Below are 14,069 nucleotides of genomic sequence, written 5' to 3' on the forward strand. Positions count from 1 at the left end.
GGATAAGTGCTATTACCATTTTCATTTTCAGGGTGAAGAGCTTTCTCAGAAGAGCAAGGTTTAGAACCTCCTGAGAGCAAGTTCTTATCAACTATACCCTATTGTCATTCCTAGCAAGAAAATAACGCTTATTAACAGAAACTTGGTTATATCACCATATTTTCTATGTTTGAGAATTCAGGAACTAAACATTTGATATTTAATGTATTCCTGAAACAAAAAAGAATCGTTTACTATAGCATCTGTAAAATCACAAAACGTTTTCATCAACAAAATACTGCTTATACTTTTTTTTTTAACATGAATCATTCTGTATATACTGTTTATAATTTTTTAACTTAGCATGGTAAACATCCTTCCTTAAAACATTACTATAACCACATGACAGAAAATGTATTTTCTCTTCAGACAATGTATTTTCTGAAAACAGAGTAAGTGAATCTCTAAGTACATAAAAGTTTGAGAATAAACTTCAACTGGTCAGTGGAGACCCTTAGTTAATTCAGACATCTGCTTTCAGATTCACTTTCAGATTAACATTCAATAAATGTCAATGGATAATAAATAAGTGGGCATGTCTCTAAACACATGCACTGACCCAGCCAGCCTCCCAAGTAGACACACTCAAGCACTATCTTAATTGAATTATCCCTGCCAACTTCAAAGAAAAGAGCGGCAGGGAGATTCAAACAAACCATTTGGCGTTACAGAATTCTGATCAGATAAGGACCTTGCTACCAATTCACTGATAAGGACCCAAGAAGTCCATGAAAGAAAAAGTGACAAAAATGTAAAAGAAATAAAAACAACTTCACTATCTAAGTAAGTGCTACTTGATGGTTTGCAAACATATGGTTTAAATGAATAAAAAGCAGCGCCAATAGTTTTTATTATTTGTATATTTGTTTTACTTGTAGTCCCGCCCTCCCCTCCCCCCCCCCCCCCGAAATTAATGAGTTACTAAATACCTAACAGAAGAGATAGAGCAGTGTTCTTTTACATACTGGATTTCCAGACAGTTGTGAAAACAAATGGTCCTAAAAAAGGAAATTAACGTTACTTGAGTCAAAAATGTGTGGCTGTTTTCAAAAATTATGCAAAGGTTATGCAGATATACTGACAACCTGACCAGTTATTTCTAAACTATTGCAAACACAAGGCCAGTGCCAAAGTGATACGTGCGAGAATACCACCAATTTATCAGGTGGCAATGAAAAATTAATTACATAATGGAACCTGCGCGTTAGGAAAATTAACCTGGCAGAGAGAGATAGGATTGAATGAAGTAAACAGAAACGGTGTAGAGGAGAGAAATTAGGGACATTGTGGAATCAAAAAAGGATGAAAAACGGGAACATGTAAGGTAGAGTCTTCAGGATGCATTCATTCATCCACAAAATATTTATTGAGCCAGACACTGAAGAAATCATGGTGAACAAACATTCCAGTGGGGGAAATACACACTGACAAATGCATATACAAAGAAATACATAACCATGCTAAGTGCTACAAATAAAAAGAGCAGGCAGGGCATGTTTTGGTTTGAGTGGATAGGCAAGGCCATGTTAGTACAGTTCCAGAGACCAAGGGGAGTGGCCTGCCAGATGATGAGGCTGGCCAGGAGGTGATGATTACCCCAGGCGGAGGTAAGAGCTTCTGCCAAAGGCCTGAGACTGGGGTATGAGAGACTCCAGAGCATGTTAAAGCGGGGCCAGTGAGCAATGACAGGGTGGTGCCCAAGGAAGAGAACACCTTACTGTCCAAGGGAAGATGCTTCCACTCTAAGGGCAGTGGGAAGCACCAGTGTATTTAAGGATTCAGAATTGAAGCCTTAAGGACAAAGTAAGAATGGCAGCAGAGACCAGATGGGCAACCCTATCCTCTACTACTACAAGGACCAAAATAAGGGCAGGAGACAGAGGGGAGGGACTTGCAGGTTGCAGCAGTCATGAGTGCTACTCGCCAGAGAGCTCTCTCTCCTTCCAGGCATACAGAGCGGGCTGTACTTCCCCCGCTTTGCCTCAAGTATAGCCATGAGACTTGCTTTAGCCAATGGCACATAAGCAGAAGTGGAAACTAAGAGCTTATGAGGGAGTCCCCACACTCTTTCCCTCAACAGGGACCCACTACATTCAAGATGGTGGCCGTTTCATCAACCCAGGATCCAGGACATGGACAACATGGTCCCCAGCCACCCTCAATGGAAAGGAAGAGTGGCGGGGGGGTGGGGGGGGGGAGAGGTCAGAATAAAACCTTTCTATTATGAGCCACTGAGATTAGGAAGTCATCAGCCCATACTGACTGATGCAGACATAGGACATAATGGATGTAGTGATGATGGAATGAGGGAGGCAAGGAGATGAACAGAAGAGATAAAGGAGGAATTCGAGATTCAAAGTTGGTGACCATGAAAATGATGCAAGAATGCAAAAAGGTGGCTGGTTTGGGAATAAAAAGTGACAACTTGTGCTTCACAGATGCTGAAGGTAAAGAACTGGTAGAACAACCAACTACACATCGGGCGGGTTAGCAGAAAACCAGATCTGAGCTGGGAGAAAAATCAGAACTGAGATAAAGATCTAGAAATTGCAAAAAAAGGTGTTCAGAGTGAAGGGAGATTAAATTCTATGAACTACTGGTAGAGAAGAGACCCTTTAGGAAAGCCCTTGGGTGGTGAGTGCAGCAGGGGGACAGAGTAAAGAAAACAAAAGAGGAAGGAAAGCCACAGAAGGGGATGGAGGAGTACTGACCAGTATCACGTGCTGCAGACGTTTTGAAGACAAATTCAAGGAGGACTGAGAAGCCAACCTACCCAAAGGGCAGAAGCCAGGCTGCAGGGTTGCAACTGGAGGTCGCACAGTGGTTAGTAACAAAGACTTAACAGAACCCAGGCAGCCAGGTCCAAGTCCCAGCCTTCCAATACTGTAAAGAATGAATTCTCTTAAGTCATTATTCTTCTAAAACAAAACTTAATGGTATCACAAATGGTCCACATTCCACCATTTTTTTAAACTACGTTAAGACCTTTAGATAGTTTGCAGTTGGTCAGCATTTTACATTTTCTGCCCTGAAGAGTCAGCACTGTGACTTAAGACACTTTAGACACATTTCAGGCTAGTCTTTAGGAGACATTCCCACAAATGTAAGTATTGGGCCAAAGAATAGGAGCTTCTCAAAGTTCTTGATACATATAGATCAACTGCAAAAAGGTTATATCATTCACCATCTTATGATATATAGGAGACAGGATGCTCATAAAATACTATGCGAATGGGGCCCCTGGAGTTGTGGAATGGTGTAGCCCTGCAAATAAGTGTGCCCAGTTCACCCACACTTGCAAATACCTTTTCTATCTTTGCAAATTTTCAAATTACCAGGCTAAACGGCACTTTATTTTAATTCATGTTTCTTTAATTATTAGCAAGACTGCACTTCTTTCTAGCTCTGTATTGGCTAATCGTATTCCTTTTTTCAAGGAACTGCCTTATTAGTGCCCTTTCCCATTTTTCTGCTGGAGTATGTTTTTTTAATTAAATTTCAAGAACTCTACATAATTTTAGAAACTTAATACTATGACTGAGATATAGATATAATAAACAGAGTACAAACACTGTTTCTAAGCCTACTGTTGAATTTTTACATTTATGGTACTTGTGACATACAGAACAGAGGTTTGTTTACATGGGAAGGCAGTAGGCAGAGATTAAGAACACAGGGTCTGAAGCCACAGTGCCCAGGTTCAAGACCCAGACCCTCCACTTACAGCTGTGTGACCTGAGGGTGACTTACCTTCCCATGTGTAAAGCCATAACACATACTCTATGACATAGCAAGTACCCAATTAATGTGGGCTCCTCAAGATCAGTTTTCCTTTATTAGCATAATACAAGCTTACATTTGTTGAGCACTTACTAATAAGCACTTTACATTCATTACCTTATTTAATCTTTAAAAAAAAACCTCTCTAAGATAATAATACCTAACAATCCCAATTCTCAAATGAACAAACTAAGGCTTAGTTGAAGTAACTGGCTCAGAGGTCCTAGCTCATCAGCGGCAAAGCCACGGCTCACCTCCCAAGCCCAGGCCAAACTGGTTTTTTCCCCCTTCATTTCATACTTTAAAAATCCTTCTTCAACCTTACATGATTATTCACCCATGATTTATGCTGTTCCTGTTATTTGTTTTATATGTAACTGTTACCTTTAGTTATAATTTATTTCAGTACATGATTTAAGATGGGGCTCCAACACTGTTGTTGTACAACATCATTTACTGAATGGTACACCCACTATATTTGACTCCTCCCATGATACCCCCTAAATGCTTACACACAGAGATATTTCTGGGTTTTCTCTTCCATACCACAGACCTCTATCCTGTCCTTGGGCCTGCATGACACAAAACTATCACATTTACCCCAAGATTACACTTAGGGGAAGATCACTCTAAGAAGCATATGTTCATAGGGTGGTTTGAACCTCTTTCCTAAAACAGATTTCACAAAGACAAGAGAAAATATTTTATGTGTTCTCAGCCTATCATAGAAATTGCTCCCAAAATTGGCAACTGTATTTCTCAAAACTTCTCTACCTCTCTCCTAAAACTTGCCCCTCTTTGTCCAAGCTGCTTTCCTTCCCCTTTGCCTACCTGGGCATCCTAAGCATTACTCAGTCTCTCATTCTTTTCTGGAAAAATAAAAAGTCCTTCTTATGTCTGTATCTTCCAGGTACAGTTCAACTCTTCATAAATCCTTTCCTATACACCAGTTCTGTCATTTCATCTCCCTCAATTTTCGGAAGCAACCATTTGACCCTTTAAATGTGCTCCTTTGTGCTATTGTCCATCTTTGTATAGATGACGGACCTTTCTGCCTGTTTAGATCATAAACCCTACAGGGCAAGGGCCTGCTCTAACAAAATAGCATATCTTTAGCACCCAGCAAAGAATCCTAGCACAAAGCAGGCACTCAATAAATGTGGATAAAGATTTCACAATTCCTTCCTTCCCTTTTCAAATTCAAGGCCCTCCCATCTCCTAGTATTCAAAAAGACTAGAAGCCAAAGAAATAGAACCTGTTGTTGATTATCTAGTTGGAGATGGGCCTCCACCCTGCTTCCTGTATTTTGGGATATTTCTGTTTGTTAGGACTCCACCAGAGGGTGGAGAAAGACAGTGAGGTGAAGCCCAGGCCAGTTCAGTTGCTGATTTACTAACATATCTGATTTAAAATTACAGCCAAAATGAGGTTTTGTGTTACCAGAGCATTTCAAAGAACACCACTCGGGTCTCACATTACCTCAGATAATACTGGAATCTTGAGCTGACTGAACTGGGAGGGTGAGGAAGGCCCAAGCACATACTCTGAGAGATTATCATTCCACACCTCTGTCCATCCTCCTCCAGTAACAAAGGAAAACTTAGTAATGACCTGACTTGGTTCCATTTCATTTTGTTTCATTCCATCCCATATTGTTAGATCCCGGCAGGGGCTTGCCATGGAAGGAGAGTTTGAAACTGAACATACTGAGATAAGATCAGTACGGAAGCCGGCAGCCAGATGACTTGGGCATCAATACCCCAAGTGCATACAGTCGGCAAACGAACGAAAAGAGCTGTGTCACAATACTTAAATCTTTCAGAGAAAGGATATTTTTAGGCCTTGAGGGGTATACTGTTATATCTAGGCCATTCTGATGCTATCTTTAATACATTGAGAGACCCAAGGTAAAATGCCTTCAGGAGCTCCAAAAGCAGTCATAACTCAACTCTGCTCTGGGAATTAATTCTAGTTTTTATTCTGAGCTTGCATATTTTGAGCATGCTGCCCTCCTGATGTTCTAAATCATGGAAAGCTCATTCTGGGATCTGTAAAGATTCTTCTTTCATTACCCAAAATCATGAATTACCTTTCCCGCAGTAAATATTACTGGAATGTTACTAGTAGTACATCTTCTACTCTTATAGAAGCAGCCGGTTAGTGGGGAAAGGAACCCTAGAAACAATTCTGTAAAGCCCCCTGTTTAATAGAACAGGAGCCCTGAGGTTCAGAGAAGTTAGGCAATAGCACAAGGTGACTTAAGTAGCTGGAAGAGCATGTGCCAAGCACTAAGAGCTTCACCTATATTGCTCATTTAATCTCCCAATAGCCCCATAAATTAAGTACCATTATTATCTCTACTCTAGAGGCGAGGAAACTGAGCACAAAGTTAAGTTATATGCCTAACACTGCATAGCTGGTAACAGGTAGAGCTGGGATTACACCCCAGGAGTTGTGTCTCCCGAGCCTACGCTCTGAACTACCAAATCTCTGGGATTAAAACCTGAGACTCTTGGCCCCACCGAAGGTTCACTCCATTATAAATCATTCTAAGGCTCACAAAAGAATAAACCACATTTGAAAAGGTCTGCAAACCATGTTAGAGCCTGATTAGAACAAACTACTAATCAAATTAGTAGTTTCACCCTAGCTGGTTTGGCTCAGTGGATAGAGCATCGGCCTGCAGACCAAAGGGTCCCGGGTTCAATTCCAGTCAGGGGCACGTACCTTGGTTGCAGGCTCCTCCTTGGTCAGGGCACATACAGGAGGCAACCAATCGATGTGTTTCTCTCACTCACATTGATGTTTCTGTCTTTCCCTCTCTTCCACTCTCTCTAAAAGATCAGTGGAAAAATATCCTCAGGTAAGGATTAAAACAAACAAACAAACAAACCAACAAAAATTAGTATTTTTTTAAACAATCTGGAAAAACTGAATAGTGTATCAATAGATTATTAATTTTATCATAATGGCACTATGTAATTATGTAAGAAAATATCCCTATTTTTAATAATACGCACATAGGGGTGAAAGGACAGGAGGCTTGGAACTCACAATCACACAAAAAAAGAAAAAGAAAAAGAAAGAAAAGGAACAGCTGAAACAAGTCTGCCAAATCTTTTTTAAAATATATTTTTATTGATTTCAGAGAGGAAGGAGAGAGAGAGAGAGAGAGAGAGAGAGAGAGAGAGAGAGAGAAATATCAATGATGAGAGAGAATCGTTGATCAGCTGCTTCCTGCCCACCCCCTACTGGGGATTGAGCCTGCAACCCATGTATGTGTCCTGACGAGGAATCGAACCATGACCTCCTGGTTCTATGCTCAACCACTGAGCTACGCTGATCCGGCTGGCAAATCTTCATAATTACTGAATCTGGGTGATAGAACATGAGGGTTCATTATACTATTCTCACCACTTTTTGTTTATTTTCAAATAAGTTCATGTAAAACCATTTTTAAAAGTCCACAACCTAAACATATAAAAAATAAGCTATGAAGCAATGAAAAATTTATGAGCATATCTCACTTTTACATTTTAAAGTCTGTTTGTTAAAAGGCAGCCTTTATAACCCACTGAACTATTTAATTTTGTTGTTTCTGAACTCACTACCAGCCACTCATCAATACTAGAAGCATGGGAAGAGCTAGTTAAATCGATATCCTGTTCGTTTTTTCTTTTAGTCCATCTGCAAAACTGCTTTATTAGTCAGCTGGTTAAGAATATTTAATGAGTGTTTATTATGCTGAAGGCATTGTATTAGCGCTGACACAAGTCGTCAAAGACAGAGCAGAGTAATATTTCCATCCAAGCACAGATCAATGGACCACAGAATTCCAAAGCCTGGCTTGGTTGTGGCTCTGCTTCCTGCATGGATGAGAATTACTTTCTTAGATCCTCCTAGCATAGCTGAGCCAGAGCCTGTGCAGCAGATGCACCTGCTGTAGCTTCCTGGCAGACACTGGGGAGTAGCAAGAGGGAGGAGGCAGAGTACCTGGCATGGGGGGAGGGAAGTGAGGTTTATGGGTAATTTTTAGTATCTGTAAGCTACCCCAAATTCCTCCTTCTGCAATGCAGAACCATTGCAATGCATTTCCCTTTCAGGGGGAGTCTTGCACTCACCAGAATAGGCTTGCCTACTTTTCTGCATTTTACATTTGTTTCATCAGACAAGTGATCACAGATAAACAACCCTAGGGACTGAGACAACAGCCAGGCTTCTGGCTGTTCATGCTTGAGGGTATCCAGGGAAAACTGATCTATTATTAAAAGTGTCATAAGGTAACATAGTAGAAGTATGTCACACACAGGTATGAGTACTAAGTCACTATCAGTAGGCCATCCTTCAAAAGGAGCAGATATTCAAGGACGGTGGAACATCAATACTTAGCAGTGTTGTATCTCTGTTGGCACTTCTGTGCTCAACCTAATGGCTTATTAAACTAATACCTCCTCTTCAATCCTGGCCTCCAGCACTTTGAAAATTATGGCACAGTCATGTTTCATTTACTCTTCTTTTGCCTCAGATCCCTGATGCGGACAGTAGCCCCCAGTTTAAAGAACTAAGTCTCGTGTGAAAACAGAAAAGGTGCCACAGATGTTTGTGGGCTTTATCCTTAACATATACATTTTGGCTGAAGTTGGGAAGATGCAGACATCCTACTTAAAAGCCAAAGCAACAGAAGTTAGTTCCGATTATGGATGAGATGCCAGGTTATGGTCTTTTGCCAACTCCTGCTCTGCTCCTTACCATCAGCAGATCAACTTCGGTAAAACAGAAAAAAAGCAATCCTTATTTATTATGGAACAAATGGGAGTTTGCAGAATCTGGAGTGAGTTGGCAGAGCTAGCAATTGAGAGAAAAATCAAACCAAGCAAGCTGAATCTGGCTATCAGCGAAACTTCATCTCCAATCTCCGCAAACATCATCCATGTCATCCTGAGTCTGCCCAGGAAAGAGATCTATCTGCCATCAAAAAGATGCCCCAGCCCCTGTGTTAGGAACCTGGCACTCCATCCTGATAATACCCCCCACACAGAGCCACAAAGTCCAGAGAATCACTTCCAAGGCCCATCTTCTTGCATTGTTCCAACCAACACCACAAGTCACCCACCCACAAACAAGCCCCTTTCAAGAAAACAAACAAAAGTGACAAGGCAAGTTGCTATTAAAAGTTTCCAGCTGCCCCGGACTGCACATTGCTGCTCAAACGTCGCTCCTCTCCCGAACCACGCAAGTGATCAGGCAGACTGCATTTCCAGACACAGCAGGACCAGCCCTGCCTGTGGAAGGTGATTTAAAACTTCATCTCCCTCACATCCACGCACCTGTTCTCTAAAGACCTTCTGCTACAGCCAGGTTAATCTCGGAGTTGCTTGCTTCAAACTTCGTAGTAATTTAAACGAAACTGAAATTACCAAGGGTTCCTTCCCATCACGCCCCCTATCCCTTCATAAGAAGAGGCCGGACGTCAGGATGCCGGCTACAAGAAGGGGATGGAGAAAAGGATGAAGAGCCCCTTCCCTACTGGAGTTCGGCCCATCCAAACCGTCCGCCGGGCCATCTCCAACCCTGGGTTGCGGACTGGAAAAGAAAGCCCCCATCTCCACGGCCCTGCGCCCCTCCAGGCTACAGGTGCCAAGCCCCTCCACATGCCGAGGGAAAAGTGGGTGTGGGAGGGCTTGGGGGCTGGGGGAAGGAGAGTCATTTCCCAGGTGGCAGAGGAGGTAAACTGCCCCGGGGGGGGGGGAGTGGCGATCTCCCCCCCCCCCCCCCGGGAAGGGACAGCAGTGGGAGAGGACCCCCAGACACAGGGTGGGGTCTGGAAGTTACCGCCCCTCCAGTACCGTCCCTTCTCCCCTGTCCAACGCCCCCGCCCCCTTTCCCACCACATCTTAATCTTAAGACCCAGCAGGGTCGGCTGCTCCAACTCAGCCCGACCCACTTAGAGGAGCGTGGAGGGGATCGCCGCCTGCCCACCTCCCGCGTCCTCGCGTCCCCGCGCCCCTCGCCCCGCACTCACCAGGACCACCGAGCCGCGCACGACCTCCGACACGCTCTGCCGCAGCTCGGCCGCGGTGCCCGGCTTACTCAGCGCCCGGGTGAACTTCCGAGTCTCCGCCGAGGCGGGGGGCAGCGACAGCTGCGACATCCTCGCCGCCGCCGCCGCGCCAGCTCCTGAGGTCCGGCCGGGCCGCGCCGCCGCCAGGTGCGCCCGGGGCGCCCCGCCCGCCCGTCCGCCCGAGGCTCCCAGCGCCGTTGCCTGCTTCCCCCGGCCGCGCCCTCCGAGCCCCGTCACGCTCCCAGGCGACCCTCTCGGCGTCCGCAGCTCCCCGCGTCCGGAGCAGCGCCTGAGCTGGGTCACCGTGCCTGTGGCCGCAGCGGCAGCGGCTCCCCCATGCCACCAGCCTCCCTCCGCGGCCGCTCGCCGGGCCGCCTCCTCGGGGCGGGGTGTCCGGCGCGGCGTGGGGCGGGGCGGACGGAGGAGGGGCGGGCGCGGCGGGGCGGGCGGGCCCCGCAGGGCTGTCCGGCCCGCAAGGCACGGCGCGGGAGCGAGGCAGCTGGACGCAGGTAGCGAGCGGTGCGGGCCGCCTGCGGGGCAGGTGGGGACCTCAGGGGGCGCCTCCTTTCAGGTCCGATGCTCCCCAAGCCGCACGCCCAACCACCCAAGGCAAGGGCCGCACACGCTGGAGAAGGGCGAAGACCCGGGAACAGGCGCCTGTGCCCTGGGACTCTGGGATCCCTGCCCGTGGAGCCCCCCAGCGTCCTGGGAACTGCAGTCAGCCTCAGGGTCCAGGTTCGGGGGGCACCACGCCCCCCTGTGCGCCTTGGGGGATCGGAAGTTTCAGGAAAGTGGCCTTTTTGCAGCACCCAGGGAACACTGGGCCGTCCAAAGCTGTGGTGGTGGGGAGCCGGACGGAGCGTCCCAGGCACCCCTGGTGGCGCTCCTCGGCCTAAATCCACCATTTCACCCCCGAGGCGTCGAGCGAACCGTGGGCAGCCTGGGGAGCCTAAGGCGCACCCCGGGATGAGGACGTCGTAGGCCGGGACAATTGCTACCGAGTCACGCAGACCTCCGCCGGCCAGGGCGACCTGCTGCGTCACCTCGGACGGGATCAGAACTTCTGAGCCTCTCCTATTTCTTCTATAAACGAAGGCCAATAATCTGCAAGAGGCTTAAATGACACGATGCGCCTCTGCCGCCCCTCCGTGGCCTGGCCAGGCTGCAAAGCGCGGGGCCCAGGAAACCCTGAAGCGCGGGGTCTGCGAACCCAACGTGACCCAAGAGCTGGCGGCTGCTGGCGACAGCTCCCACTTTGAGGATCTTCACATAGCCCTTGACGCATTGCCATCCCAAAAGGCACCCACCGCCTTTCCTCCTTTTTCTCCTTTTTTGAGGACACTCAGCAGCCTAAGCCTGACCCCGCCGCGAAGGAGGTGCGCTGGGAGGGAGAATTTGCGCAGGGCCCTAGGCGCATGCTCAGTGGATTGGGTTTGGATTTGGGTTTGGGTTTGGGCGGATCCGGGGCAGGGAACCTCTTTAAGAGTGGTTCTGATGATTGGCCAGTCCGCGCAGGCCGCGCCCACCCCTGCTGATGGACAGCTTTTTACCTGCCAGATCGGCTTACGGGGCGCGCGCGGTGGCAGCTCGCACACGGCGTTCAGGGCAATCCTGGCCGCTCCTCCCGCCCGAGTGTCCAGGGGCCTCATAGCCGCTGTCACTGCGGGGATGGAGGCCCCATTGCGTCCCACCCTGCCAGAAAACCAAACATTGGCCTAAAGCGGAATCTTAAAGTGGTAGAGAAAACTGCCAATCCAGTGCTTGAAACAAAACACCGCCATTCAGGACTTAATGGGCAGGTCTGGCACATAGTAAGACTGGAAGTCAGGCATGCAATCAGCACTCAATAAGCGATTGCTGGATTGGACTGTTTTCCTAGTGAATTGGAACGAAGAATGTGGCACTGAGTGAGCCTGACAGACTGAGAGATAAACAAAGCAAATAATGTGTGGATATCAAAAACAATCACACAGTAACCTATTTCCGCTATGAAATCAGGCAATGGCCTAGAGCAGGAGTGGGGAGCCATTTTTTGTCAAGGGCCATTTGGATATTCATAACATCATTCACAAGCCATCCAAAATTACCAACTTACAAATTAGCCTGCTATATTTGGGGGGGGGGGTGTTTTTCTTAATTATTATTTTTTACAATATACCCAATAAATCTATTTAAACATTAATATTTCAAGAAAAATCCTGCTATATTTGATCAAACATTTAATTAACTCATCCCTAATGCCTTGGCAGGGCCAGACCAAATGATTTTGTGGGCCTCATACCCCCGCGGGCCCAATGTTCCCCACCCCTGGTTCCCAGGCCTCTTCTGTTCCAAGAGTAGATTGGGTGACCCCAATAGTATAGGGAGCTACAGGCCATCCCCACCCTGCCTTTCATGGGGACCCTGTGTTGTTTTGTATGACCAGCCACACCCCAACTTTACACCTCTGAGCTACACTGGTGTACGTTAGCTCACTTCTTATCAGAACTGCCAGATGCTAGTCTGAGAATTCTAAATTAAGATTTCCCTTTGAGTTTCTGACTTCTGAAGAAGTCCCAAACAGCACAAACCTTTATCCACTATGCTAACTTGGGTCACTAATCAGTATCTAGATAGATAGATAGATAGATAGATAGATAGATAGATAGATACTCTCATATTTCATATATACATATATATGTATATAACAACAACAAGCACACAAGGTTGTGGGTTTTCTTTTTTGTTTTTAAATTTTAGCTATTGTGGTTTGTTTTTAATGTTTTTATTTACTGATTTTAGAGAGAAACATTGATTTGTTGTTTCACTTGTTCATGCATTCATTGGTTGTTTCTTATATGTATTCTGACCGGGATCAGACCCACAGCCTTGACGGACCCCGATCACACTTACCTGGTCAGGGCCTTTCCCTTTGTTTTGTTTTGTTTAAGAAAAGAGCACAAATAAGTGGAAAGTGAAGAGCTCCACAACATTCTTTTTTCTTTTTCTTTTTCTTTTTTCTTTTTTTCCGTTTACTTCAGAGAGGAAGGGAGAGGGAGAGAGAGATAGAAACATCAATGATGAGAGAGAATAATTGATCGGCTCCAACCTCCTAATTTCATCCTCATCTCTACCAGCTCTAAATTCTGTGCTTGCTAGCTGACTCGTTATATTCTAGAATTGGCAGATTTTCATTTGGAAAGCTGGGGATGGCAATGAAGGTGCTGACAGGAGTCACTGGCAGTGTCTAACCAACTGCAAGCTCTTGCAGTCAAAGAAGGAGGCATGGAAATGTAAACTAAGCCTGGAAAGACTGATGTTCCCAGCAACCTAGAGTTGAGACCCTCCTTCCTGGTAAAAGTGTGCTGTTAACAAGTGGAACATTTCTCATGTTTAAGTTTCAACAGAAACTTGGTCCTACTGTTATGGGTTGAATTGTATCCCCTCAAAATACATATTGAAGTACTAGCCCTGGTACCTGTGAATAGGCTCTTATTTGCAAATAAGGTCTTTGCAGATACCAAGTTAAAATGAGTTTATACTGGACCAATATAACTGGTGTCCTTATGAGAAGAGACACAGACATAGACACACAGGGAGAAGGCCATGTGGTAACAAAGGCAGAGATTGGTATGATGCATCTACAAGTCAAGGAACACCAAGGATTGCTGGCAAACACCAGAAGCTGAACCAGACGAAGGATTCTCTCCTCGAGCCTTTGGAGAAAGTATGGCCTTGTGCTGACACTTGATTTTGAACTGTAAGAGAATAAATTCTGTTGTTCTAAGTCACCCAGTTTGTGGTACTTTATTACAGCAACCTTTGGAAACCAATACACTTACCAAAGACTATTTTTTTAAATCCCCACCTGGAATTGTGGGAGTTCTTATTCCTGGAGAGAGGCAGTCACACCTTTACAGAAGGAGCAGCAGCTCCAGGCACAGGCGCTTAGTGGAATAGGAATGGTTAGTGTGTAAGGTGTGTTCAAAGATACGTACATCCATCCACTTTAGCTTGAGGAGTAATCCAGTCTTGGTTTTCCCAAAACTATAACAAGAAAGTTTTCCTTTAGTTGAGGATGAGACCAGTAGGTAGTGGAGATGAGATACAATTGCAGCCTGTTTTGAAAATATGCATATAAATGACTGCACTATACTCAAATATTTGTAGTTCAAATATTATGTATGTTTAAATAGCCACTTACTGCAT

The 14,069-nt window shown here is 45.6% G+C and overlaps 1 protein-coding gene across 12 annotated transcripts in view; it reads right to left on the reverse strand.

The window, feature by feature from the left end:
* DOCK9 (dedicator of cytokinesis 9) overlaps positions 1-10,266 on the reverse strand; it is a 257,697-nt gene extending 247,431 nt beyond the window's left edge. For 6 of the 12 annotated variants that reach the window (XM_059685010.1, XM_059685008.1, XM_059684999.1 and 3 more), the window contains exon 1: positions 9,843-10,266. In XM_059685010.1, coding sequence (XP_059540993.1) covers positions 9,843-9,971 — 129 coding nt within the window. In that variant the 5' untranslated portion in view covers positions 9,972-10,266. The remainder of the gene's footprint in view (positions 1-9,842) is intronic. The other 6 variants (XM_059685007.1, XM_059685004.1, XM_059685001.1 and 3 more) reach the window with 2 other exon arrangements.
* Between the last annotated feature and the right edge of the window lie 3,803 nt (positions 10,267-14,069).

The sequence above is a fragment of the Myotis daubentonii genome, chromosome 2, assembly GCF_963259705.1.
Source record: "Myotis daubentonii chromosome 2, mMyoDau2.1, whole genome shotgun sequence".
NCBI classification, from domain to species: Eukaryota; Metazoa; Chordata; class Mammalia; order Chiroptera; family Vespertilionidae; genus Myotis; species Myotis daubentonii.